We start from the raw sequence: 25652 nt of genomic DNA, 5'->3' as shown, positions 1-25652 counted from the left end.
CAACGAGGAGGAGAGAGGCGGGCGGGGCAAAATCGCAGCACTCTTGCACGCCGTCACCCACCACGCACACCAACCTCGCACAACATCCCCCGTCGCCCGTTTGTGTTTTCTCGTCGAATGCGGGTGTAGCAGAGGTCTAGCGAAAAAAAATTGAATTGGCGCTAGACATAGGGAAGTCTCGGCTTCTCAGCCTCGAAGAAGTCGACGGGGTGGTCAGCAAAGACGAAAAGCTTAAAGTCACCGTCATGCTGCGGCTCGCTGGTGCACGGCACGAGGAGGTACGGCTGGTCTGGCAGCAGCTCCGTCACCAGATACGCCTCGGCTGCTGTTCCCGCAATCACATTGGCCACCTCTGACAAGTCCTTGTCGCACTTGACGATGCTCAGCTCGATGGCGGTGCATCGCTCCCTGAACTCGATTGGGGGCGGCAGAAACTCTTTCCTTTGGCCATGCCGCCGTACCTTTGGGTGCTCGCGATCGCGGGGGTACTGCACGAGGAGGACGACGACTTTGGTGCTTCGAATTACCGAGAGGCCGTAGAACGGGTTGTTAATCCAGTTCGCGAAGTGGGCGCGACTCCCGCCAGCGGTGGCACCGAGCTCCCAGCTTCCTTCTTCCCACAGAACCTTCTTCCACTCCACGACGGGTTGCAACTCCACGGTGGCTGCAGCGTACACGCTCAGTTCGACCTCAGCCTCTTTGTACGGCTGATCTGCATAGACGACCAGTATCAGTCCCCCTTGTCCGGCAGGAAGGTTCACCTCTGTGTCTACGATGGCCTCTCCGCCGACCTTTTCGACTGAGCGTGCGACCACGTCTTCCTCTCTGTAGGTAAGGAGGCGACGGTAGCCACCGCTCACGGCACCACCGGACTGCATCAACGCCATGCCTACTTTCACACGCGGGTCGGCCGAGCGGATGCGCCGTGCAGAGACGAAAAGACGGCCCTCGCGCTCCACAGGGAGCACGAGCGCTATCTGAGTATTGAAGCGCCACGACGGAAATGCGAGGCTGCCGCCGGTGTTGCCTTTCTCAGCACTGATCGACACATTTTGCTGCACACGATGCCAGTCAAGCCGAGGGTCGATCGGCCGCAGCTGCACTGGCCGATTGGCTGTCACCTCCACGCTAAAGTCCTCAGCTCCTTCGGAGGAGTACGGCACTAGCACATATGGCATCCCACGCCTTTCTCTCATGCCGGCTAAACGTACGACGCACGACGGGACGGTCTCTGACGCGTCTGCGGCGCAGCTCGCCACCACTGTGGCGGGCTCAAACGTAAGGAAGCTGCTACACCGCTTTGTGTTATGGAGAGTGAAACCGCGCACGCCGAACGTCGGGCGAGCTGTGCGGAGCGCGATTGCCACTTCCATCGTCTCCGTAGGGGAGAGAAAGAGCTGCGGGTTGTTGCGCCAGAGCGGTGATTCAGGGGCACCGACACTTGCGTTCCATTGCCCCTTCACGGTGGTCACCGTGTTGGGAGTGACATGTGCGATGCTCACCGTAGCAGCAGCGTTGCAGTTGGCGGAGATGCAGTACATCGCATCTGGGTCGCGATCATGCTCACGGAACGGCATGAGGGTGATGCGCTGCGAGCGAAGCGCCTCGTCGGTGAGTTGTAGCGTGCAATAGACATCGCGCTGCCGGCTCGGGGTGACAAGCTGCAGTAGCTGATCCTCTGTGATGTGGCAGACACGCCGGCGGTTGTCTTCAGTCGCTAGCACAGCCAAGCCGATCGCCGTCTTAAACGCGGCAGTTGCGTGCTTGGCGCGCGTAATGTCGAGGCGAGGGTCACGACGGTGCAAGCCAACATACACTTCGATAGGTGCCGTGTCTGCCCCGGTCTCTGAAATTCGTGTCACCGTGAGCGCGTACTGCGGGTTCCGCAGCGAGAGGTCTGCATCGTCGGGGTCGTTGGCGGTGGACTCGGTGAAGCTGCCGGAGACGGTAGCCGAGTGCGCGCACACCTCTGTCACAAGCACATGCGTAAAGTAATAGAGCACCTCGTCAAAATGCATCCATATGGCGTCCTCGTCATGGCGGTACTGAAGCACATCCAGCAGCGTCTCCGTCCAATGCGGGCTCCCGTCCGCCCACTTCCCTCGCCACGTGGTGTCGGCATCGTTTCTTGAGTCGAAATTGCGGACCTTCACGAGTCGCTGCTGCTCGACAAAACGGGCGTCCATTAGACCATAGAGACGATCTGGCAGCAGGCCGGCATGCGAGCGCTCTCGGGCGCCGGTGCTGTTACTGTCCAACATCAAAGCGCAGAGCACTGAGTGGCTTACTCCGGCCTTCAGCTGGCGCCATAGTGCTTCCCGCTCGTCCGCTGGCAGTTCGGAGCCGTCCGCGGGCCTCACTCGCATGGTGGAGCAGTAGCCACCGGACACGTCCATTAGGCCCTGGCGTAGCAACTCGAGCAGCGGCTGCTGCGGGCACATCTTCGGTTCCATCACCTCGTAGCACCGATGAAGCTTGGCGTACGCCTTCTCCGCCAACGGGAAGAGAACGTCGTCCGCAGCGGCGCTGTGGCCGTACACAAGCGCGTCTTGATTGTCCACGAGCAGATAGTCGTCTACTGTCACGCCGACCCACTCGCTCTGCTTGTAGAAGGCGAACTGCGAAAACCCTGCCTCTCTGAAGTAGTCCACAAAGACACGAGACAACCAGCCGGGCTTGGCCGCCACCGCGTTTAGCACGGAGGCGAACCAGTGGCGGGGACCGTAGGGCCAGGGCGGGCTCATGGAGGTCGCGTCGCCTCCACGCGTGCGCAACGCGCCGCTCAGCTGCGACGCGCGCTTCCATTCCGTCACCGCCGGGAAGTCGAGCGGCGGGGCACCATGCGGGTCCAGGAAAAGGGAGGATGTGCCGCGCGGAAAGTCGCGATCAACAAACGGGAGACCGGATGCATGAAGCCTGTTCAGTATCGCCTGCCTCTCCTCACTCAAGGCGGGAAGATCAGCGGCGTGGTGGCACGCCTGTTCCTCCGCGCTCTGCTGTGCCGCGCGTCGCCTGTTTTCGGCAGAGTAGGCGGCCAGCTGCGCCTGCCGCTGTCGTGTGGCGAGCGGCTGGGCAGCGCTGCAGACGACAAAGGCAGAGGAGGAGAAGAGCTCCAATGTGAAGGTCGCCATCTCAGCGGCATGGCGGAGCATCGGCACTACGAAAACGGTTTGCCACATGTTAGTAGCCACCGCCGCCGCCTTCTCCGACAGAGCCGATGTGGCCACCTCAGGGTACGATGGTGGGCTGTCGCCCACCACAGCGACGCAGACCTCCCGCTTCGTGCTCCTGTGGCGTTGCCGAAACTCCTCCAGCTCCGCCCTCCGCTGCATCGCCTCTAATGTCTCCTCCGCAGCACGAGCAGTCGCCTTGCCTTCCGCACTTTGTCCCTCCACTATGCCCTCCACTGCCGGTGCTGCCTCCGCAGCGTGCACCTCGACGCACGCCACGAGGACCTTCGCGGCATCCTCGAAGCATACCTCGATGGATGGATTGCTCTTCCACGACTGATATAGCTGGCGACACCCGCCGCAGCACTCAGCGTCCCACTGGCCTCTCACAGCCCGATAACGCCATCTGTGAGGGAACGCCGACCTCGTGAGGTCGACAGATACCGAGCTGAAGACAGTGATGCTGTAGGCGCCTGTCTGCCCCGCCTCGGCCGTACTCGGGACAATAAAGATGTCCAACTCCCCAACAGGAATGCTGAACTGCAGCAAAATGAATGTCTTCTGCTGGTGAGGGTGGAAGGCGCGCACCACTTCGGAAGTGCAGAGCAGCGGCGGCGCCGTTGCATTGTGGATGTCGTGACTGACAACGTCTAACCCGATCGCCCGACTATCGTTCTCGTACGGATCAGCCTCCTTCATGAGCAGTACGTGCACCGTGACCATGAAAGGCTGCTGCTGCTGCTGCGGCTCTGGCGCGACGGCTGTGCTCGCGTACGTGAGGTGATACATGTCGTTGCGCCGCCACGAAGGGCAGTCCCGACTCCCGCCGGCATTGTCACTTGTCCAAGCCGCTTCCACCGTTCGCGTGCACCAGTCGTACCGCGCATCGAGCCGCTCCACCGTGATCCAGCCCTCCTTCTGCGCAATGTCGTCGTTTCGAAGGGTGGCGATCAGCGTGAAATCGACAGCGCGTCCCGGGTTAAAGGAGAAGGGCATCACAACGTACGCCTCATCGACGCGGAGCCGGGCCTCCATGATGCACCGGTCATCTTCGATGGCGCTTTCGGCCACAAGTGTGTCGGCGAGTATGTCGACAACGCGATGCACGCCGTCGTGGCGCATCAGCAGCATTCCCACCTGATTGGCAGCCTCAGCATGCCTGCACTCGAGCACAAACGACACGCGTGACGATCGAGAAAGCTTCACGATGTACTGTGGGTTCTTCCACCACGTCGCGTAGTGAATGTAGCCGCCGGACTCCGCAGCTAATATGTGATCAGAAAGGCGCGCTTGAAAGGATAGACGCACTCCAGGTCCGCGGCCCTTCAAGTAGGCGCTATGCTCCTCCTCCTCTCGGCGGCGCTGCGCCCGCACTGTTTTGCTCTTTTCCAGTGCTTCCTCAATGGCCTGTAGTGAGGCGGCCGTCAAGTTGTTACCGCTCACAGAGAAGACTTCAATAGACACGTTTTCCGCCAGCAGCTGCAGCAGAGCGTCGACGTGGCCGTCGTGCAAACCGTTGTTGCACAGCCGTAGGGTCCGCATGCTGGGGTGGAGAGCAAGGCAGTACGCCAAGTGCTCCACCTGCCCCTGCTCCATCGTGTTGTTGCTCACATCCAGCGTGTGTACTGTCTTCGTGTTCTTGACGAGATCCAACACCGGAATGAGGCCGCGCAAGCCCAAGTAGTTTGCCGAAACATCAACCACCTCGAGCGGGCTGCCGGCTGTCTCGTCGAGGTAGCGCTTCACTGCGCTATTCGGGTGGCACGCGGAGCGCCGACAGTAGTACATGTACAGCTCTGCATTGGACGGCATTGTGAAAGACAGTGCGCTCTTTCTCTCTCTGCGTGTATGTGTGTCTTTGTGCGCGCGTGCGTATGTGTAGGGAGGAGAGGTACGTGCATATCGGCCACCTTATGCGCTTACACACCCCACGCTAGCAAGTAGCGCCCGAGAGAGAGAGTCGAGCTTAAGGAGGCCGCACGTTACTGTATCCTTCGCTTGTCCCCGCACGTGCCGTCGTCAAGCGAGTCACGTGCCGTTGTGCGTGGCAGTGCAACGACTCCTTCACAAGCAAAGCGTCAAAACACCCGCTGATGCGGCTCGACGCACGCGAAAAACACACAGAAAGCGGTTGGGAGGGGAGAGTCGGAGAGATCAGCGAAGGGCGTAAGTGGGCAAGGGAGAGGAGAGAGCCGAGGGGGCTGCAAAGCTTGTTGTCCATCAGTCCAATGTCTTGGCTTTTTTTAACTCTCGCTGTCGTTGAGCCCGCAGGTGGCCTTATGTGCCTCAAGCGGTTGCATGTGGGAAGATGGCCGAGGGGGCTGGCGATACTGCTGAGGTCTTCTTCTTTGTTGCTTGTGTTTAAGTGCTCAGGTGTGTGTTTGTGTGTGTGTGTGTGTGGGGAAGCGCTGATACGGCAGGCAGCGCTTCCGTCGTCGTCGTCAGTGTGCTGCCGGTACGGCACGGGAGCAAAGAGACGCGTGAAGAGGTCACTGGGAAAAAGCGACACATGCGAGGGCGCATCGGCGCGGCAAGGGCGTGTGGCTCTTACGACGAAACACCGCTCTCCGGGACTGGGGAGGGGGGGTGTAGCCCACCGGCGCTGCTGCCATCGTCACTACTCGATTGCGCGCTCTTGCTGCATAGCGGCCTTCTTCTCTTCGGCGCGCCGCCTCTTCTCATGGCGATACGCTGTTTTGTCGCGGTAGATCTCGCCAAAGTCCGACCAGTAAAAGAGAGGGGCGTTGTCACCGTATACCATCAACTTGCGATAGTGGTGCAGACCACCAAAGGAGAGATACATAAGGCCGAGGAGAGGGTAATACCACGAGACGCGCCGTAACGACAACATGGTGAGCCCGACACCTACACTCACGCCGTACCCGAGGAGGTGACCTACCAGTGGCGTTGGCGCGGTAGTGATGATGCTGGCAATAGAAAAGTAGATGCCGCTGATGGCGCAGAACGGAATGGTGAGAAGCGACGGGGCGCGGATGCCGTTGTACGACATGGTAAGGTACTTGCGGAGCATGAACTCCTCCGGGAAGCGCTGCGTTAACACCATTACCAAGGCACTGCCCAGGCCCATGTAGAACGCGGGCTGAGCAAAGACAGTTGTCGTCACCGTGCGCTTGTCTAGTGCGCTCTGGAAGACGCGTATCTCCTCGCCACTGCCACCCGATCGAGGGCTCTCCATCCTTGAGACAACAGAGTTGTGAAGTAAAGCTGGCAAGGAAATGAATGTCGAAGATGCGCGCTTGCGGATAGCGCTGCAATTAGCGACGGCCCTCGACTCCGCGGCAACGGGGTCGAGCTGCTGCACGCACGCACTCGAAGAGCGGGAAACTACAGTGAACGGGCCCCAAGAGGGTTTAGATGCTCCTGAGCGAAGGAAAAGAGTACAAAGCGACGCGATGCGTTATTTTCAGTGTGCCGCCCCCATCGCACGCTGGCAATCGCCAGAATAGCGCGACTAAAGCACACGGAAAAAAAGAGACACAGCATGAGGAGCAGGGAGTGGTGGGAGGGGGGCAGGCAGAACGGAGTGCTTGGCGAGGGTAGCGGTGCCGAGAACAAGATGGCTTGAGGGGGGGCGTGTAGACTGGGTGTGTATAAATGGCGCTCAACAAAAAGCGATGCTCACAGTAGATTGCCAAACCCGGGCAGTGCGCATGGCCCTGAGCAGCACTCAATAGGTGCACACGCCCCTCGCCACGCGTTCGCGACGCACCGATCACACCTCATTCGGTCGGCCTCACGCACAGCAGTAGATCCTTTTGAGATGCTCATGTTTAGCGTAGCCATAGAAACGGCCACAACATCAACAACAGAGTCGCAGGCTTCCCATTCAGGAGCCTATCCGCCCAACGTTCGTGCCCCTCGTCCTCTACCTTCACATCCGCGCACATACACGACGGAGAAGAGGCTTGCGGGATGCAAGAGAAGTGGGCAGGAAGGGGCGCATGCAGGATGGGAAGGATGCGAGAGGCCAGTTCCGTACCGAGGCGGGCAAGAGCGGGCAGAGAACGCGTAGACGCCCAAAGTGGTGCGAAAGTAATCGGAGGAACAGGTGCACCTCAAAAAACGCGAAACTCAAAGTCACGCTTCTTCGGGGGTGCGAGGGCAGCGCCATACTTCCGGTTGCCAGAGCGTTCCCACTCCTTCAGTGAGGAAGCGTGCCCGATGTCCGCGTTGGTCGCTCGGAGACGCATCGGTTGCACGCGCTTGTTTGAGTGGTCCTTGATGCGGAGCCGAGACATATACAGGCGCTGGTACTGTGGCTCGATCGGGCGCCAGTAGTAGCGCAAGTCCTTCACATCGATTTGCCGCCCAATGCGGCGGCGGCGCATCTTGCCTCCAAGCGCCACCCACACGCGCGAAAACGGAGGGCCCATTTCCTTGAAGCGCATCTGCCATACCTGCATGCGGTGCTGTGCATAATATTCCTGTGGCTTCAGCACTATGCGACGCGCCCTGCGCGTGATCTCCTCGCATCCTGCCTTAGGGAGGCAGATCGAGCTAATGCGAAGCATCGCTCGTAGCAGCTAGAAGAGGCAAGTGTGGGAAAGGAAGGGAGAGCGAAGTGTCGTTCTACGGCTGCCGTGATTCGCTATGGCGCCAGAGAGGGGGCACTTGCCACTGCAGCGCCAGCAGTCGCTGCTGCAGTGCCACCTCGACCAATAGAAAAGAGAGTTGACGCCGCTCTGCACTGCGGCACCACTGCACTCCATAGAAGAGAAAACTAAAAAGCAGAAGACAAACCCAATGGCCAGAGTGAGAGCGGCGGCCACGAAAGGGTGAAGACGGGAGAGAGCGAAGCGATAGAGGGAGAAGGACCGTGACCCTACACAGAGAGCGCAGTATTCCGCCATAGTGGAGCGGCGAGTGCATCGCAGGCAGTGCCTCAAAGAGCGCAGAGGCATCGGAGCAACTTCGCTACGGCCGCGCAGAAGAGGTTGCTCGCGGCCATTCTTCGAGCGCTGAGTCTGCTCCGTTGGGAAATTAGAAAGAAGGCAATGAAAGTCAGTCTTGCCCTCTTTCCCTTTCTCCTCTCGAGTGACTCTTGATGTTTCTTCTCTCTTTCATTGAGGTACTTCGATGATGTAGCGTGCGCGTGAGGGAAGGAAATGCACGGAGACACGAGCACGCGGCGCAGGGAAGGCCTCAAACGAGAGGGTGAAGAGAGGCATATGCAAAGCTGCGACTCAGTCCCTGTGCTCGATGCCATTGAAGAGGAGCAGAGATGGAAGCAACGCAAAACGCAGACACACAGAAATGAGTCTGGTGGCGTCTAGGGTGGGAGAGGGGAAGAGGGGAGGCGAGGATCTCCATACCGCCCATTCCCATCAATGCCTGTTGAGGTATGGAGGGGTGAAGGTGCCGTAAAGGAGTAAGAGAAGGGTGAGGGTCCCAGCAGTCGAAACACAAAAAGCAGGCTTAGTCTAACGGCAGCGCACATGCATTCACTGGGAAGATGCGTGGCAAGCCCTCTCCCGTCCCTCTCCCTAAAATCTGGTAGGCTCGTGACGAGCTTCTCTGTGCACACTGAGCAGCGGGGATGGCGGATGTACTAAGAGCCGCGGCACCGTACCGGATTTGCAAGACTTTATTCCGCTTCCACAAGTAGGCGATCCACATGACGAGAAAGCTGATGATGAAGGAAAGGAGGCTGAGGAGCAAAGAAACGGCCTCGAGAATCTCTGTCCAGCTAAACCTGCTGACAAGCCACAGCTCCATCTGCAACATTGGGAAGTCATGGACTGAAAAGGAAAGGATGCTGTCGAGGGGCAGCGCTTTACGCCACCACTCAGGCGGCATCTCACTGACATGTGCACACGGCCAGTGGATGAGCGGCGCACTCACTCCAGCAAGCACGGGCATCCTTATGCAGGCGAAGGCGATGTACGCGTTGGTGACGTATACCCCGTAGACCTTCTGTAGCGACCACAGGTGCTGAATATAGCAGATGAGGTTGACGAGGTTCGTGATCACGAACAAGAAAAGGATGATGAGATGAGCGCGCGGCCTGGCAGCTTTCTAGTGGTCATACCCGACGTCCATCTCTCTACCTTCATGAAATGGGGGGAGGGGGGATGCCCTATCTGTGAAAATGGCTATGCGCGTGCGTGTGTGCCGCTTTGCTGAGGTGGTAGGGCTGGGGGCTGTGCGGCCGCTTAATCGCTAATCCCTTTTAGAGCGTCGACTGGAAAGGAGCCTGTGCCAGCTGCTCTCAACAGGAGGCGCATCTTTTTCCTTGAAGCTGTCTTTCCACTGTACCCTAACGACGAGAGACCCCCGCAGGCGTAGAGCGCTGGCAGAAGTGGATGGGAAGTGATGAGGGAGAGTTAGGGGAAGGGAGAGGAGGGCGACTTGGTAAGGAGTAGGCAGTGGTGAGACAGAAGCTGCAGCCACAGTATAGGCGACACCACAACAACGGCGAAGGGCCGGAGTAGGAAAACAGTCCCCAAGCGCTGAATACTGCCTAGTAAGAGTGTGTATGACGGAGAGAACTTCTGCTCTCCAAAGACGCAACCAGGGGGGGACGGAAAGAAGGTACAAGGGAGAGATGTGGCAATCCCTCGAGCCCACTGGTAGCCGTCTGCGTACCGCGCCCTGTTTCACACCTTTCGAGGATGGGTAACATTCATCAACAGAAGAGCATGGGATTCGATAGTACGCAGAATGAATGCGAGCGGACAGAGAGCGATACACACACACAAGCGCACATATGTGTCTCTGTCTTGCACAGGGTGTGCACATTGCATATTAAGGGACGCTTCAGCGCACAGAGGTCATCGCACCCAATACCGTGGCAGACATGGAAAACCGCCCACGCAGTCTCCTCTCCCTTCACTATTTGCTTGTTGCGCCACTTCCGTCCACGGTCACGGAGATGACCGTGGTGCACACGTCATCTCTTCATCCCCCGCAACAGTGAGAAAGCACAGAAAGAAAGCCTTGCCAGGCGAATGCGTAGAGAGCAAGAAAAACGACCACAGTGTACCCGGGCACCGCTACCGCAACAAGCGCACCTAATCACTTGAGGATCGGCGAGAAGCATCCTGGAGGTTTTTCCTAAGTTTTCCCATGAAGCGAACGTCAATGGTGAGGTCGACAACGTACGCAGCCTGTAAGCGTCTCCGTCTCCCCCACCGTCTTCCGTGCGTATCCATCAGCACACAAGCTGTCCACTCAGAGGCCACGCTCCACGTGCTGTTAAAAGAGCTGCAGAAGGATCGATTACGCACTTAAAAGGTGTACGTAGCAGAGAGGGAAAACATCCGGCGCTAAACACGAAGAAAGTTGCGCTGCAGCCGCACTGACGCACTCAAACGAACGCGCGCGCCTCGTCGTAGATGCTGTTCAGAAGGACAAAATGTACGGCACTATAGAGCGGATGGGATAGAAGGTGTACGCTGCATGCGCCTTCCACAGCAATAAGAGCGACAGTCGGGGTATGGGTGTCTGGGGATGGAAAAACAAGACATCGACATGAGAAGAGGTCAGGTTCACTCGCCCACCAAACACGCGCGACTGTGCTTTGGAGGTCCCTCCTCTTTATTTTTACTCAACATGCTACACACCTACACATAGACAGTAATAGACACGCAACGGATAAAAGCACCTGCGTCGACGTCTCTCTATGCTGGAGAGGCAGCGGATCCCATGCGCTACAGGGGAGAGAAGATGCTAATAGGACACAAGCACACACATACACACACGAAAGCGCGATAAAACAACAGAAGGAAGATAAAGTTTTGGCAGTCCACTTCTCTCTCTGTGATGCATAGATAGATGCGCCATCTTTTCTTTTTGCCCGCTTCATCCTCGATGGCCCACGTAGCGACTACAGCACCGCGTGGATGCGCAGCATGCCAGTGGCCACGCACCCCTGCTTTGAAATTCCGCACACAGAAAAAAAGCGCACACTTCTGATGTCACCAAGGAATCACTAAACCTTGAAAGATTGGTCTTCAATGACAGCGATATGCCTCCCGAAGACGGGAACGAGGACAGCAAAGAGGCCGCGAAATGAACGCGGTCGCGAAAGTGCAGCGCGACTCCGCAGCGCATCACCCATCCTCACCATCAGCGTTCTGGATAAGGTAGGCATGGTAGGAACGGTTGTAGCGCTGCTTCACCGCGGCCGTGAGCGCCACACCAACAGTCATGCCAAAGGAGTACGCCACGCTCATCGACTGGCCGGTAAAGAAGCGGGAGACGACCTGGTAAAACACGAGGGCACCAGCGTTCTCCATGACCGAGATGCAAATCCCACTAACGCCCTCCTCCACCGGGAACGAAATCTCTGCCACAAGCTCGTAGAAGAGCGGCGCCGCGGCACCGTTCCAGAAGCCGCAGAGCGCCGTCGAAAAGACGATGAATGACTGGCCCAGATTCCACAGAGAGTAACTCTTGTCGTTCGGCGTGCAGGCTACGAAGATGAGGTTGCACAGCATGTTCATGGTGATGCAGAAAAAGATGACGTACTTCATCTGACGTGAAAAATAAAGGTCCACCACGTAGGAGGAGGCGATGCCGCCCGCCACGTAGGCGATCATGCCAAAGAAGCTCATGATGCCGATGAACTCCTCAGAATAAAACTTAGAGTACGTGTCGGCGAAGAGAGAGATCCACGCCGAAAAGCCACCGCTCAGCCACGCGTACACAACCAGCAGACACACGCACGATGGAATGGACCAAAGCGCGCGCAGCTGCGTCGTCAGAGCCAAGTGTTCTGTTGAGCGGGCGACGACGTCACCATCGCTCTTCGCCTCCGACGCGGGGCCATGCTGGAACGCTCCCTGCTCCTTTGCCTCCGTCGCCACCTCGATCGGCTCTGGCTCCTGTGGCATGATCATCCAGGCCAAACCTAGACCGATCGCTGCCATAATCAGCTCATATACCGTCACCGCTGAAAACGACAGCTTCTTCGTTAGTGTAGGGACGAAGATGTAGCACAACGAGTTACCCACGCTGTTGAACAACACCGCGGCCGCGGTAGCACGCGTGCGTTCTTCTGGTTGAAACCAAGTGGCCGACAGCGCAGAGGCAGCGCCGGTGGCGACAGGAGAGCCAATGCCGCTGAGGATCTGGCCAATGTTGAGCATGACCAGACCAAACGTGGACTTGCGCGCAAAGGCGCCAGTGAGCTTGAAAGCAGCGCCTACGATTTCAGCAGCAGTCCCGATGCGCACAGCGAGGCGCAGTCCATCATACCTAGTTACGAGCTTCATAATAGGGATGAACATAAAGAGGAAGACCAGTGGCTGCCATGAGGACAGCAGCTGCAGCGTCCGGCTCGTCATCCCACGCACGTTCGTCTTGAGCCAGTCAGCGACGGGCTCAAACATGAGCCAGGCGAACCCGTTGTTCATGGTAAATACAATGAATATGAGCAGCACCTGGTGCTTCTTCTTTAAGCGAGCAAACAACTCTCGAACCATCATTTTATCGGGATCCGCCCGAGTCTGGTGCCTTGTTGAACCTTTCGTGCACTGCCGCTGGCTGCACAGTTGCCCCGCGTGATGGCAACAGTCGCTAGAGACCTCGTGTGCGCGCGTGTGTGTAGAAGCCCTTCAGAAAAGGGAAAGGCGAGCAGAGAAATGACGCGAGACAGCTGCGGTAGCGGTAAAGAGAGCGACTGACCCTTGGGATATGCTGTGGTCATGCGTACGTCGTGTGCTTCGTGGTGCCGAAAAAAACAAACGAGCATACACATGCCCAGAAGGACGCGAAAGAAGGAGCACAGGTCAGAAGAATAAGAGTCGAAAAGTTATAGAGGGTAATAAAAGGGGGAGGGGGAGGGGGCATAGTGCGGAAGAGATCGCCCCTGCTATGGGGCAGCATCGTCATGCCCGCGCTCACACGCGCTCTCGGCAACATCCACTCGGCACAATGATGGCCCGCATGACAGGCTGCTCGTGCTACCACTGCCAGCGTGATGATGAGGACGTTTTTGCCGGGCCAGAGAGCAGTGTTCTGCGAAGGGGGCGTGCTGTGCCAGCTTATCTGTATGCGTGTGTGTGCGTGTGCGCATTACTGATATTGAAGTGGCCAATGGTTATCGCGGCAGAACAGAAAAGAAGACTCAATCAACGTGAGGGAAGCTTTTCCATAAGCACAGATGGTGGGTGTAGCCAAGAGAAGTGGAGAGTCGCATGCACGGGGAAGCCTTGCGTGCCTTCTATACGAGTCATGTGTCACCTCGAGGGGCTCTTGCAGTGTTGGAGACCAAGCCCCACGTGCCTTTACCCATTATCGATAACGAAAAACTGCCCAGCTTCTCGAGTGGGGAAGGGTTGCTCGGCAGCAGCTTGAGCTGCTCCTTACAGTGTCAAAATGCGATGGCGTGCGGGCGCCGCGCGTGTCATCTGCAAGGCGCTCTTCACTGCCTTTGTCAGCCGCCCCGAAGCAAATCGAAGCAGAACCACCAGGAGGAGAAGTACGCCGATGCGGATGGCATTCCACCTCCAGTTTGCCACTCCGGAGGACGATGGGATGACTGCACCTCCTCGGCCGACCTCTGTGGAGGTGTTCCGCTGCGTACCTTGCTGCTTGCAAGGGACTAGTGCCGTCGAAGTCCTTGAGAATGGGCCTGTGGGCGCAAAGGGTGCAGCCCCTGCGCTCTTCACCTCGCGGTGCCGCGCTGTCTCTTGCAAGCAGGTCACCTGATACCTCTGGAGCTCCTCTCGAGTTAAAGGGCTCAGAATAGCATCCAGCGCCTGGATATTGTACGCTGCGGATATGTGTTGGTGGTGCCCGGACTGTGCAGCACACTCGATCTGGAGAAGCACGGCGGCACGAAAACGCAGGTAAAACGTTTTCTGTGTGTGGTGCCCTGAGAGTAAGTCGCGAAAGCGCCATCGGAAGGGATCTACGTGCTCCTCCGGCGCGGCTACTAGCGTCGCCCAGTTTCTGATGTAGGCTACGAGGTAATCATCTGCTGCAGAGGGGTCTAGTTTCTGCAGACTGTACCCGCCACTAAGCGCGATTTCTACAGGTAGCACGCCGTCAAATGCTTCACAGATGTGCGTGAGGAAGGCGACCACCCTTTCGTGGGGTGCTCCGCCTGTGCCGTAGAGCTTTGCCAGCGCATCCATGGCTTTGAACTGTGAAATCCTTCTGGAAGGGTTGAAGAGTCGGAGGCAACGGGAGGTAGTGTCAGCGCATCGCGCAGCAGACTCTATAACTCCTGTCCACGGTGAGAAACCCTCCAGGGTCTGTGCTGCATTGGTGTCGCACGTTCTCGCCGCAGCTGCGAAGGCACGAAACGTGTTCAGTTCGTCCTCCAGTCTCTGGTGCTCCACGTACACGAGGTGAAGTCGGCCCTTGCATGATTCGCTGCTGCCGCCACCGGTTTTCTGGGTTGCCGTCCTCACAGCCATTCACCAGTGCTGACACACAAGAGAAGGGCGAGCTGTAAGTAGCCTGGAGCTGCGCGGTTACGAGTGCTGTGGAGATCAGCAGCAAAAAATGCTACAAAGCCCAGAAAGGGGTATAGCAGCAACGAGGAGAGGAGAGAACGACGCCAACGGATGCTTTGTCGGAGGAACACAGGTGCACGCATCGGCCATCGCACAGGATAGATACCCACCTCTTGAAGGAATACACCTGAGTGCGGCTGAGGCGCCCGACTTCGTTCAGGTTGGATTACCGGTGTTCGTGTTGTGATGGGCCGGCGATAAGCGAAAGGGAGAAAGAGGGGCGGCGTAGTCGACGAGCACACACGATCACAAGCGGTTACAGCTCTCGTTCCATGCACTTTGCGCCCCCTAAATTGTAATGCGCGGGCCCGGCATTGCCGACATTACTGACGCCAACGGCAGTCAAAGAGGCAGTGACGCGCTGCACGACTTCGAGAGGGTTAATGAAGGTGTGCAGCTCAGAGTCGACAAGGGCGAAAGGAAAAGAAAGCAAAAACAGCAACCGTGAGAAAGCACATTTACACACAGGCAAGTGGGACGCAGCGGCCGAAAACGAAACCCATATCGAAGAACAAAAACGGAGAGAGACGAGCTTTCAATAGCCGAAGGATGTGCGATGCTGCAACAGCACAGAAGGGATTCGCACGTGACCAAAAAAACATCAATATCAAAGACCCTGGGACGACGGAGAGGGAGGGACGAGGAAAGTCATGCATGTGCGCCCCAGCGGACCCTGCCTTCGCCTTCTTTCTCTTTCTGATTATGCGAGCAGATGCTGCCATGAAAACAAGAAGAAACTCAAACAAACATCTCTTTGGATTGTTTGCTCTGCTGCTCGTTCCGCTAATGCGCCGTGAGCACGCCAACGTAGCGCAATCGAAGTGAGGGAATAACGAAGTCGCCACTGACGGCGGGGCGAAGCACGACGAGGCAGCCGTCGCCTAATGCCATTACCGTGTCACCATTGTCCTCCGCCTCGAAGGTGGTGACGCGGCCTTCAGGAAAGCAAAAACGATGCTCTGCCCTGAGCTGCACCTCTCCATTCGCTTCCCCGTCTTCTAAGTTCCACACACCAAACGTCCCGTCATCGCTCGAGGTAAAAAACGAACCCTTCCCGTACACGCTGGCTGCTACCATTCGCAAACCGGAGACGGTGGCGCCGTGGCCTTTGTACAAGGCCATGCGCTTTCCCATTCGCACGTCCCACTGTGCCACGTACGATCCACAGCCGTTCACGCCGTTGTGGCCGGTGAGCAGCACGTGCGGGCTTTCGGGTACCGTTTCGCAGCACACCGGATAATAGTCCATCCCCTCGATAGTCTTCGAGAGGCTCAAGTCGGTGTGCGAGCCCCTTGTGCGCACGTCCCACAGGCGAACCGCTAAGTCTTCGCCGCCCTGCGCGATGCAATTCATAGACGGCATGAAGCGGACAAAGTGCACAATATTGAGCTTGACATCTCCACAAAACAGTTCCTCGGCCTTGCCAAGGTCCCACAGGCGCACTGTATTATCTTTGCTTCCCGACACGAGGAGGTTGCCATCCGCGCTCATGTCAATACTGGTTACATTTAGCGTGTGCCCGCGCAGCTCCGCGAGGGTGCCGTTCGAGGTGAAATCCCACACCTTCACAGTCTTGTCGCGGCTCGCCGTGGCAAACAGGCCAGAGGACTTGGGCGTTGTAATACAGTTGATATCGCTTCGGTGAGCGTGCATCCAGCGCCGCATCACGTGGCCCGTCTCGTAGTTGAGCAGCGCCACACTCTTGTCTTCTCCAGCCGCCAGAACGTGCCGTGGCTGCTGGGCCTGGGCACACGACGCTACTGCAAGCACTGCACTCCCGCGGGCAAAGACGGAAGTGAACTGACGAAATGCTTCATGGCGCAGTTCCGAGGTAACAACAGAGACGGCGGGTTTCAGCATATGTTGAAGCGCCTCAATGTTCTTTACCACAGTCGTCGCCGCAGGGGCAGCTACTGTCTCACCTTTTGCCGGAGGGGACGGCACATCCTCCGGCTTGGCATACTGCTTCATCCTGTATCGCTTGGAGTACTCACGATACTGGGCATTCTTTCGATTGTCCACCACCTCGCCAGTCTTCACGCACGTGTTTCCCATCTTTGGATGCACCGAGGAAGAAGAAATAGGATTAGACAGACATAAACACAGGGGACGTCTTGTGGGGTGCGCAGCTGGCTGAAGTTAAGCGCCTGCTGCAGTACGACAGATACCGTTTGCACGGGGAAAGGCTGCGCAGTAAGGCCCGCTGGCCAGTTCCGCTTCTGTAAAGTCCTTGAGTGTACGTGCAAAAGCAGGAGTCCCTGTTGTCGTTTTTGCCTCTGCTGCATCAACAAGTTGAATATACGGGGATGGGAGAGAGGGAGACTTGAGTAACGCGTATTAGGAGTGTGCAGCGTGCAAAGGGCTCTTGATCCTCCTCGCAGTACACAGAGACCGGAAACGGCGATCAAAAACATTTTTTGGAAGCCGGCCGATATAAGAAGTGTTCGCTGCATTTGCACAGGCCATTTGGTCCGAGCACGAGGAGGAGGGCTAAGAAAGGGGTGATGGAGCTGCACGGTCAGGAGAGTGGTGAGCAACGGCGTGCCACGCTGCCTCCTCCCTTCCCGCCCCCGTCCCTAGGAGTCGAACGCGGAGAAGCCCCCTTCTACACTACCCCCATCTCTTTTTTACACTTTCACTTTGGCGTACCCTGCCGTTTCCTCTGGATAGCACAGTGGCTTTTTTTTCTGCTCTTCACATCGGAAACGCACTCATCAACAAGGGCATGCGCATGCCATTGAGAATTATGTGCGCCTCACCTTCTCCGACGCGTGACACTACCTTGTTCCGCCTGCACGCGAGAATGCCGCCACCTCCCACCGCCAATAATCCAACTGGAGCAGCGCCACGCGGGGTACTCCACTTCCCCAAATCGTGAGAGACGCTTGTACCAACGGCACTCCCTCGGCTGGCGATGTAGCTGCCACCGCCATCAGAGCTACGGGTGAAGGCGCAGAGAAGCCGATCATGCGGCCGGGATTGAGAGAACGGTACGTAGGAAACGCAAGATGCAGTAGACATCACAACAATGTGGTCGCCGTCGCGATGCGTGCAGACACATAGCAGGGCAGAGTAGTCATAAGGAAGCACCTCGGCGCCGCTGCCGACGACGAAGAAAAATCGGTAGAAGACATCGCCGTACCGCAGCGCGCCGGCTTCAAACTGCGCTACCGCCGTTGCTGTCCCTCGCTCGCTGGTTGAGGCATCGCATTTGTATCCCATGACGTAGCCATACGCAGGGTCGGAGGAAGGGTTGCAGGTGCTAGCCTCTGCGCTTAGCATCCCCATCGAAGACGTCAAGGCTGCCTGTGGGAAGTCTGGAAGCTCACAGTGACGCAACGCCGCAGCGGTGTTGAGGTCACGAATGCGCCCTAGGCTATGGCGTACCTCCATAAAAGAGACAGCGCCGTCCAAGGAGAGATGCAGCTTTCCGCTTTCAGCAACCACGGCGCAGCGTGCGCGGCCGCCTATGGAGCACGCTTGCAGCATGCATGCTTGTGTGGCACAGACTAATGCTACGCATGCCCTTCCCAGTGCAAGGGGCCCACCGCCGGTGAGCTGCACTGTCACACAAACCACTCGTACGCCGTCACTCACGAGAATGCGGTCGGTGTCTAGAACGCAAATGTGTCGAAGATGCGCCTTCTCGCCCAACTCATCCCTTAAGTAATTCGTCGCCGTGGTGAAGGTTACACCCTTGTCGCCCGAGACTGCGAGGAAACCCCGGCGACCACCGAGCGCGACCACGTCCCCGTAGCCATCTGCACAGCATACAACCGATGAAACCTCCTCGCCGCCGGTCACATCATCAGTGTCCACGGTGGATTTGAGCAGGTTCGTCACATTATCAAGGGGGTCTTGTGAGTCAGTCGTGGAGGTCCTGCGAGGCTCGCTAGACCTAGAGAAGCACAGCCGCCAGGTGAGTCCGCAGTCGGCGCTTCGGAGAAGCTTGTCGTTGTTTGACAACACAAACAAAAACCGGGGCACCGGACCCGGACACGCACAGAGCACAACATCACAAATGGCCTGCAACGAAAGCGCTTGTGGGCTTCTGGTGCCGCGGCCGTCTTCGCTGCTGGAGACCAGGCAGTGCAAGAGAAGCAAAACTCGCTCGTAGGCTTGTGGTGACAGACGTCGTACCAGGCCTGCAAGCTCTGCTGTCAGGCTCATCCCCTCTTTCCTCCGTTGCTAGTCTTGCACCTCCTTGTTGGCGAGGTGGATGCGGCAAGGCGGCACGCACACAAAATCTAAAATGCCTTCTGAAGAGAGGGATCAGGGGGAGTCCAAAGGGAGGGGGAGGGAACAGAAGTATAAGTGGAGCTAAAAGGAAGAGGTGAAAAGGTCCATACTTGCACAGGAAGTGCAGACGAAGGGTTCGTTTTGAAGGCATCTGAAGCCATCCCAGCCCTGCGGAGCCAACACATGGAGAGACGGCAGAGGATCACTTTTGCAGTGCGATGGAAACGAAAGCGAGTGGGGCGCTAAACGTTTGGCCTCGGTACCCGCTACACAAGAGACGTAAATGCAGCAACAGAGCACACACAGCGAGCCGACAGAGAAAAAGGTAGACGAGCAATACTCAAGCGGGAGAGGAAGAAAAGCACGAATAGGAGCAGAAGAAAAAAATCGCTGATGCAACGGTCGACTGATCATTTCCATCTCAAGTCTTCGCCAAGCCTGCATTTGCTGAGCCGGCGGATAGCAGCTTCGAACTGTGCTGCCGAAGCCCTCCCGCTGCATCAGCTGAAGCTGAAGAATGCGAGAAAGATAAGAATGAAAATGAGCATTACAATAGTGCACACTTTGCCCCTGTTCGACATGCTTGCGAGGAGCTTGTCGACCTTTGCATTTGCCGCACGAAGGCGGACCTGGACGCCTGAGATGTCGCGATCGACGTTGTCGAGCATCACCTCCTGCGTGTCCAGCTCTTCGTGGATGTGTAGGCCTGTTTCACGCAGTTCTCGAAGTCCGAAGGTGAGTCGGTCCAGGACCTCATCCTGCACCTTTTCCTCCTCACGCTGCGCAAAGGCCTGCGCAGATATCAGCTCGTCTGGTGCGGCGCCGCAGCTCTCGCCAATACTAACTACAGCCGCCTCTCCTGCTCGCTGTCTCTTCGCGACAGAGGCAGAGAGCTTGTCGTAAAAGCTGCGAGCTTCTGCGACGTCTCCTTCGAGACCACGGACAATATTCTGTCTTTCCATGATTTCATTCGCAGAAAACACCTTCCCCTGCACCTTTCCACCGCGCTCGTCGACGACTCGCAGCATTTCTTTCAGAAACTGCAGCATTTCCTCCGCGGTCTCTTTGACATCACGGAGCTCTGTCACACTCGATGGGGTGACTACGCCCTTCTGCGTCAAGTGCTGCTCAATGAGCTTCGCTCGCACCACCAGCTCGCGCAGCTCCTTTACAGAGTCGTCGAATGGATCGTTGGTGAGCATTTCTTCGTTCTGTGTGTCATGCGGCTCAGATGTGCAGTAATGGCCGGTTTCACTATGAAATAAGCTCTGGCGAGAAGACAATACACAATGAAAATGTAAAGGGACGGGGGTAGCGAGGATGAGCTTTGTGAAAGAGGTATACAACCACTGATTCCGCATCATTCAATATAATCGGCGAAAGGAACTCGAGATCACACACACGCCTCTACGCCACATGCGAAAAGCTGGGGTAGAGTAGAGCGGTACATCACGCTAGTCTTGGCACGTTTTGTGGGCCTGAGAAGTCTCTTTTTTTCTCCTTTACCGACTTCATCGGCTTGAAGTAGAAGCAGTTAGAGTGCGAGCAGGAAACGGTTTTCAGCAACTCGCGTGCTCGCCTTAATGTGCAGCGACAAGGAACTAATTTGTGCACAGATGCACATGACTACGCACGAGGTGCTGCGGAAGAAAAAAAACGAAAATAGGGGATGGGTGCGCTTGCCAGGCTTGCTTCAGCAGACGTGTGGGTGTGATGTGTGGCTCGTGTTCCATTTTTCACATGAGACCGGTTTCGAGCCCTGGCGTCAATGAAGCACAAGCGACACTACCAGTAGGCATCATGCCCTCAGCAGAGAAAACGTGAATCGAATAAAAGACATGGTGTATAGGACATAACGGCGAGACAAGCTAGAGTAACGCTATAGAGGAGCGAAGAGGGGCTTAAGTAACTCATTTTTTTTCGTAACTAACCCTATTGTGAAGCGCACATCGTGCCGGTCGCTACCTTGTGCAGCCCGCCCTAAGATGGCTTAGCATCCACACCAGCGGGCACTGTGAGGGCCAGGCCAGGCACGTTCGAGCCGCCTCGAGACGCTGCCTATCATATGGATGGCGCTAGCGTCACCTCTATCGCAGTTGTGCCAGACGCAACGCTACCCGGGAACTCACCGCTGACATGGCAGCGATACATTGCTCTGCCTTCCCTACGCTGCGAGTGCCTGGCCCTGTTGCCACCAGAGGTGCCTCGGCATTGGCAGGGAGAATGATAATGCTCGACCTCCCCACACAGAGCGAGGCGCTGCAGACGGACACCGCACGCTCTGGTGACCCTCGCTATCACTTAAACGAAAGAAGTAGCACCGCATGACAACGCAAAGTAGCTTATGCTCCGACAAAAAAGGTACCTCCCTTCAAAGCAGCGCCATACAAAGAGTCCTGCTGCATTTGGAGGAAAACGTTTCACTGCAACGTGTGTATGTCGGGGGGGGGCATGGGAAGGGGAGCAGGAGCTCGACTCGAGATCGCCTTCTTAGTCTGCACACATTCCATAGTGCAGCACCTGCACGGCCTGCTCTACAGAGCCCCTCAGAACCTCGAACTCTCGCGAGGTTCCCTCCATGAAACGCAATGTGCAGTTTACGAATGCGTTTAGAGTTTTTGTGGACGTTATCGCACACTTTTGTATGAGGTGGTCGTGGGCGTCTTTGAATTTCCTATCAGCAGCCTCAAAGTCTCCCTCCAGCTGATCCCGCCTCGCCGCTTCGGCGCAGTAGGATTTCGACGATCGCAGATCCTTTGACTTTCGCTTGTAATCTGATTCTTTCTTGGCGACACTGTGGCGGTGAGCATCATACGTGTTCATGAGCTTGTTACGATTGACCTCCAGGTTGCCGCACTCATCGTACAAGATCTTCAGCTCATGTATAGCAGAGAGAACGGCCAAATCCACTGTGGTGTTGAAGTCGAGCTTCAACGTTACATCGATACGCTCCACAGACGAGGAAAGAGCACGTGCGCAATCCTTCGTGCAATCTGGGGTATTTACGTTGTCAGAAAGTGCATCAAATGCTTTGCACACTTCGGCGAACGCTTCGACAACGCGCCTAATAGACATTTTCGACTTCTCCATGGAGCTTCTGTAGTGGCGCATTGCAGCGTCAAAATCCTTCAGTTCACGTTTGCGGCGGTCATACTCCTCGTCACGCGTAGACGGGGCCAGCTTCAGCGCGGTTTTGAATTTCAACATTGCTTCTCTTTGGAAGCGTAGCTTTTGCCCTGGTCTAGAGCTTTGCCCGTTTTTTTTTCTTCCTAGCAGTACAATGACTAGAAGATGAATGAGGTCGAATAAAGGGCTTGGGAAGAGTGGAGAGCTACCGTAAGCGCTGCCGCTTCGCGGCTTCAGACTTGATGCACAGAGACACGTGAAATGATCGCCGAAGGCATCTAAGACAGCAGTGAGAGACTGTTTCATACGCTCCTGTGTCCCTAGTACAGAGCCTTAGCTTTGCTTCACAGACCCAGAGGGAAATATGTACGTCTCCAGGGACAAACGTTCTGACGACACAGCCGCGGCTCCACTTCTGACGTTTCGCACCTTCTAAAGAGTTTGGCATTTGACTAAGAGGTAATCCACTCAGACCCCTAAGCGTATAACATAGAATACGTCTTGGCTTCGCTCGCACGAGAATTCGCTGCTCCTGCTCACCGAGAGGGAGACTAGAGCTTGCAACAAAATAAAAACAGCCCGAGAGGCAAATGCTTCGTCAGACGACTAGTCCGACCTCGTCCTCCGTAGATAACAAAAATAAAACAAGAAGAGTGCGCGAAAACCAAGGACAAGTTTCCTTTCCGCTTCAGTGCATCCATCCTGCCACTAAATCTTACTCCGCTTCCATTGTACCCAGACTCTCAAGGTCCATCGCGCAGTGCGAAGCAGTCGTGCATACGTGTAAAACCAGTGTTGGCTCGGTTCTCCGAGCACGGACTTTGCCTCACACTCCGCCCACCCCCGCAGCATATGTGACCTCGCAGCTATCCCCTCATGCCGGTCGCTACCTTGTGCAGCCCGCCCTAAGATGGCTTAGCATCCACACCAGCGGGCACTGTGAGGGCCAGGCCAGGCACGTTCGAGCCGCCTCGAGACGCTGCCTATCATATGGATGGCGCTAGCGTCACCTCTATCGCAGTTGTGCCAGACGCAACGCTACCCGGGAACTCACCGCTGACATGGCAGCGATACATTGCTCTGCCTTCCCTACGCTGCGAGTGCCTGGCCCTGTTGCCACCAGAGGTGCCTCGGCATTGGCAGGGAGAATGATAATGCTCGACCTCCCCACACAGAGCGAGGCGCTGCAGACGGACACCGCACGCTCTGGTGACAATCATCAAGAAGGCAGCAAAAAATCAATGGAGAAGAAAGTCTTGCCTGGTCTCATACATAAAAAAGAGGACGTTTTTTTGAATATTGACGCTAAGACCCTCTACAATTCCTTTCAGCATACGCATAAAAAAATGGGGAGGCACCACGCAAGATCGTGCTGGCACGCTCTGCGTGGCACGCTCATTTGAGAAGAGACACACAGAGAAGAGACAGCCTTCCCACAAGCACGCTAACCCTCTTAGAGGAGCGAGACACAGCAGCAGGTCGATCTGGAAAGCGACCTGGAATTGTGAGCCCACATGATTGCGCGTCGCATTTTAAACGCGGCAGTGGTACGATGAGCGCGCGAGAAAATGAAGGCGAACAGCAAAAGAGTAACACAAAGCCCTCTGGTTTTCTTGCAAAAGAAAAAAGAGCATTAGACGTTCACCATGTCCGCATTTCTCTTGACCACTTCCAATTCTTTCTCGATTGAGGAGATCAGCTGCAACGTGCATTGCAGGTAAACTGAGATAGCGTTCATGTAGCTGGACAGCCTCCTCACCTCCATTTCACAATATTTGCTCTTGAAATCGCTGTCCACCTTCTCAAACTCAGCCCTAAGGCTGTCGCGTCTGGTTACTTCCTCCTCGTAGTACTTCGAATCAGCAAGATTTTTGCCCTTCTTTTTGTATTCAACTTCCTTTTTGCCGACAGCTTCGCGGTACGTGTCGTATTCATTCATCACCTTCTTGCGCTTTGCAGCGAGACTCTTGCACTTGGCTGCAAGGCTCAGCATCTCAGCTGTACTTTCGTCGTCATCTATGGCTTTCTTGAAGTCCACTAAAAACACAAACGTCCCCTTCCTCACCACCTCGGTGTACTCCGTAACAACCGCCCGCATGGATTGAGGAATGCCATGTGCAGCTGTCATTGTCCCAAGGGCCTTCGCCATGCTATCCATCGCTGTCAAGAGGCTTTGGCAAGCCACCCTCATCTGTTCCCTGGCAGACACGTAGCTGGAAAGCCCCTCTTCCATAGCCTTCAATTTGCTAGACTTTTCGTCGAAGTCCCAGTCCACAGTCTTGGGAGCGCTACCCAAGGCAGCCTTCGTTTCCAGCACGAACCTCTTCATTGATAATATGGTTTCCTCACCAGCAGAAGTCTGTGCAAAGGAGAGTGGGGCTTTAGAGAAGGCGTTGAGAGAGGCGCCTATTGCAGCGATACTGGTTTCGTCCGAGTTTTCTCCTGCACGAAGTATGTATGAGGTAACAAGAACAGTACAGATGCACACAGTAGTATCGATCAGTTTCCTCAAAGGCACCACGGAACCATTGGCGGCTTTGCTCGCCACGCTAAGAAGTGCATGATTGGCGACAGTGTAGTCTACTGTGTGCGCCAACAGCCTGCTTAAAAGCAAATGTTGCGTGGCTTTCTCAAGACCCGGATTTGAAACAGAACTGAACTGAGCGTTCTAGTATTTCAACTCTTCCTTTTCCTGTGCGGAGGAAACGCCGACGCGCAGTATTGCAGACATCTGTGAAACAAAACAGCAATACGACATGACGCACTCTAGCCATTCGTTAGCTCCCGCAGCACAACACTTGAAATATGAGTCCAGGCGTCCCGCTCAAGCTTCTCTAAGGCATGCGCCTTCCACTCCACGTATTCGGCCAGCGCGTCATCGACCCCAAAGACACTCACCAACTCAGCGATGCGACCAGCAAGTTCAGGTTTCACAGTGTGAACAGGGGTGTGACCGAACCAGGTTCTAGAAGAACTGTCAAAGCAGCGCGCCGCACTGAAAAAGAGTGCCTCTGAATGCCCGATATCATCTAATGGTGAGATCGTTTGCCTGCGACCGATCACAAACTCTGCCAAATGCGACTGGTTCATATGCGGACCGTGGTACGTGAATTGACGATGCGAGCATTCTGGCCCCTCCAACGCCACCAAGCTCGCCTGAGTAAAGCTTGCGCCGTTTATTAACAGAAGCCCAGCTCGTGTGCTACAGCGAAGTGACAAGACGAGGGGAAATCCGCGACATATGTTCCACAGCTCACACTCGAACTCGATGGATCCAAGAGCGCTCCCTTTCTTTCCTTCGTGGACTACTTTTCCGCTACCCCGGTGCTTCTGAGACGGCGGGGGACAGAGTGTGCATTGTACTAGTAGTTTCGAGTGATTGATTGCTTCACCTTGCAGTGAAAAGCGCCCAGTTCCAAGAACATGGCTAACCTTCAAGTTGTGTGGTGCCACCCGCGAGGACGTCGAGGAATCGATTAAGGAAGGGACAGAGTTGCCACACAGGCGTCGTACCGACCATTTGAAAAGTGTCATTAGGCGTCTTTAGCTATTGAGGTACACATGTAAAGGTGTTCAAAAATGCAAAATTCCGACACAGGCGTTTCGAGTAAAAAGCGGGCTGCTTTTCTGA

The 25652-nt window shown here is 56.2% G+C and overlaps 11 protein-coding genes across 11 annotated transcripts; all 11 read right to left on the bottom strand.

Moving 5' to 3' along the window:
- Window positions 1-161: 161 nt before the first annotated feature.
- On the bottom strand, window positions 162-4982 carry LSCM1_04590 (uncharacterized protein; the record flags this gene model as incomplete). The annotated part of the gene is made up of 1 exon (XM_067322091.1): window positions 162-4982. One exon carries the CDS (start codon window positions 4980-4982, stop codon window positions 162-164), a length of 4821 nt encoding a protein of 1606 aa, XP_067178888.1.
- Window positions 4983-7246: 2264 nt separating this feature from the next.
- Window positions 7247-7702, bottom strand: LSCM1_04588 (uncharacterized protein; the record flags this gene model as incomplete). Its single annotated transcript, XM_067322090.1, has 1 exon — window positions 7247-7702. The coding sequence occupies one exon, from the start codon at window positions 7700-7702 to the stop codon at window positions 7247-7249; it is 456 nt and encodes a 151-aa protein (XP_067178887.1).
- Window positions 7703-8606: 904 nt separating this feature from the next.
- Window positions 8607-9050, bottom strand: LSCM1_04587 (uncharacterized protein; the record flags this gene model as incomplete). The annotated part of the gene is made up of 1 exon (XM_067322089.1): window positions 8607-9050. The coding sequence occupies one exon, from the start codon at window positions 9048-9050 to the stop codon at window positions 8607-8609; it is 444 nt and encodes a 147-aa protein (XP_067178886.1).
- A 2192-nt stretch (window positions 9051-11242) lies between these two features.
- On the bottom strand, window positions 11243-12619 carry LSCM1_04586 (uncharacterized protein; the record flags this gene model as incomplete). The annotated part of the gene is made up of 1 exon (XM_067322088.1): window positions 11243-12619. One exon carries the CDS (start codon window positions 12617-12619, stop codon window positions 11243-11245), a length of 1377 nt encoding a protein of 458 aa, XP_067178885.1.
- Window positions 12620-13498: 879 nt separating this feature from the next.
- On the bottom strand, window positions 13499-14557 carry LSCM1_04585 (uncharacterized protein; the record flags this gene model as incomplete). Its single annotated transcript, XM_067322087.1, has 1 exon — window positions 13499-14557. The coding sequence occupies one exon, from the start codon at window positions 14555-14557 to the stop codon at window positions 13499-13501; it is 1059 nt and encodes a 352-aa protein (XP_067178884.1).
- An 882-nt stretch (window positions 14558-15439) lies between these two features.
- Window positions 15440-16711, bottom strand: LSCM1_04584 (uncharacterized protein; the record flags this gene model as incomplete). The annotated part of the gene is made up of 1 exon (XM_067322086.1): window positions 15440-16711. The coding sequence occupies one exon, from the start codon at window positions 16709-16711 to the stop codon at window positions 15440-15442; it is 1272 nt and encodes a 423-aa protein (XP_067178883.1).
- A 639-nt stretch (window positions 16712-17350) lies between these two features.
- Window positions 17351-18826, bottom strand: LSCM1_04583 (uncharacterized protein; the record flags this gene model as incomplete). The annotated part of the gene is made up of 1 exon (XM_067322085.1): window positions 17351-18826. One exon carries the CDS (start codon window positions 18824-18826, stop codon window positions 17351-17353), a length of 1476 nt encoding a protein of 491 aa, XP_067178882.1.
- Window positions 18827-19395: 569 nt separating this feature from the next.
- Window positions 19396-20097, bottom strand: LSCM1_04582 (uncharacterized protein; the record flags this gene model as incomplete). The annotated part of the gene is made up of 1 exon (XM_067322084.1): window positions 19396-20097. The coding sequence occupies one exon, from the start codon at window positions 20095-20097 to the stop codon at window positions 19396-19398; it is 702 nt and encodes a 233-aa protein (XP_067178881.1).
- Window positions 20098-21385: 1288 nt separating this feature from the next.
- Window positions 21386-22102, bottom strand: LSCM1_04581 (uncharacterized protein; the record flags this gene model as incomplete). Its single annotated transcript, XM_067322083.1, has 1 exon — window positions 21386-22102. One exon carries the CDS (start codon window positions 22100-22102, stop codon window positions 21386-21388), a length of 717 nt encoding a protein of 238 aa, XP_067178880.1.
- A 1552-nt stretch (window positions 22103-23654) lies between these two features.
- LSCM1_04580 (uncharacterized protein) lies at window positions 23655-24350 on the bottom strand (the record flags this gene model as incomplete). The annotated part of the gene is made up of 1 exon (XM_067322082.1): window positions 23655-24350. The coding sequence occupies one exon, from the start codon at window positions 24348-24350 to the stop codon at window positions 23655-23657; it is 696 nt and encodes a 231-aa protein (XP_067178879.1).
- A 437-nt stretch (window positions 24351-24787) lies between these two features.
- Window positions 24788-25555, bottom strand: LSCM1_04579 (uncharacterized protein; the record flags this gene model as incomplete). Its single annotated transcript, XM_067322081.1, has 1 exon — window positions 24788-25555. One exon carries the CDS (start codon window positions 25553-25555, stop codon window positions 24788-24790), a length of 768 nt encoding a protein of 255 aa, XP_067178878.1.
- Between the last annotated feature and the right edge of the window lie 97 nt (window positions 25556-25652).

This window comes from Leishmania martiniquensis, chromosome 21 (assembly GCF_017916325.1).
Source record: "Leishmania martiniquensis isolate LSCM1 chromosome 21, whole genome shotgun sequence".
Lineage (NCBI taxonomy): Eukaryota > Euglenozoa > Kinetoplastea > Trypanosomatida > Trypanosomatidae > Leishmania > Leishmania martiniquensis.
This window is presented reverse-complemented; position numbering and strand designations above follow the sequence as displayed.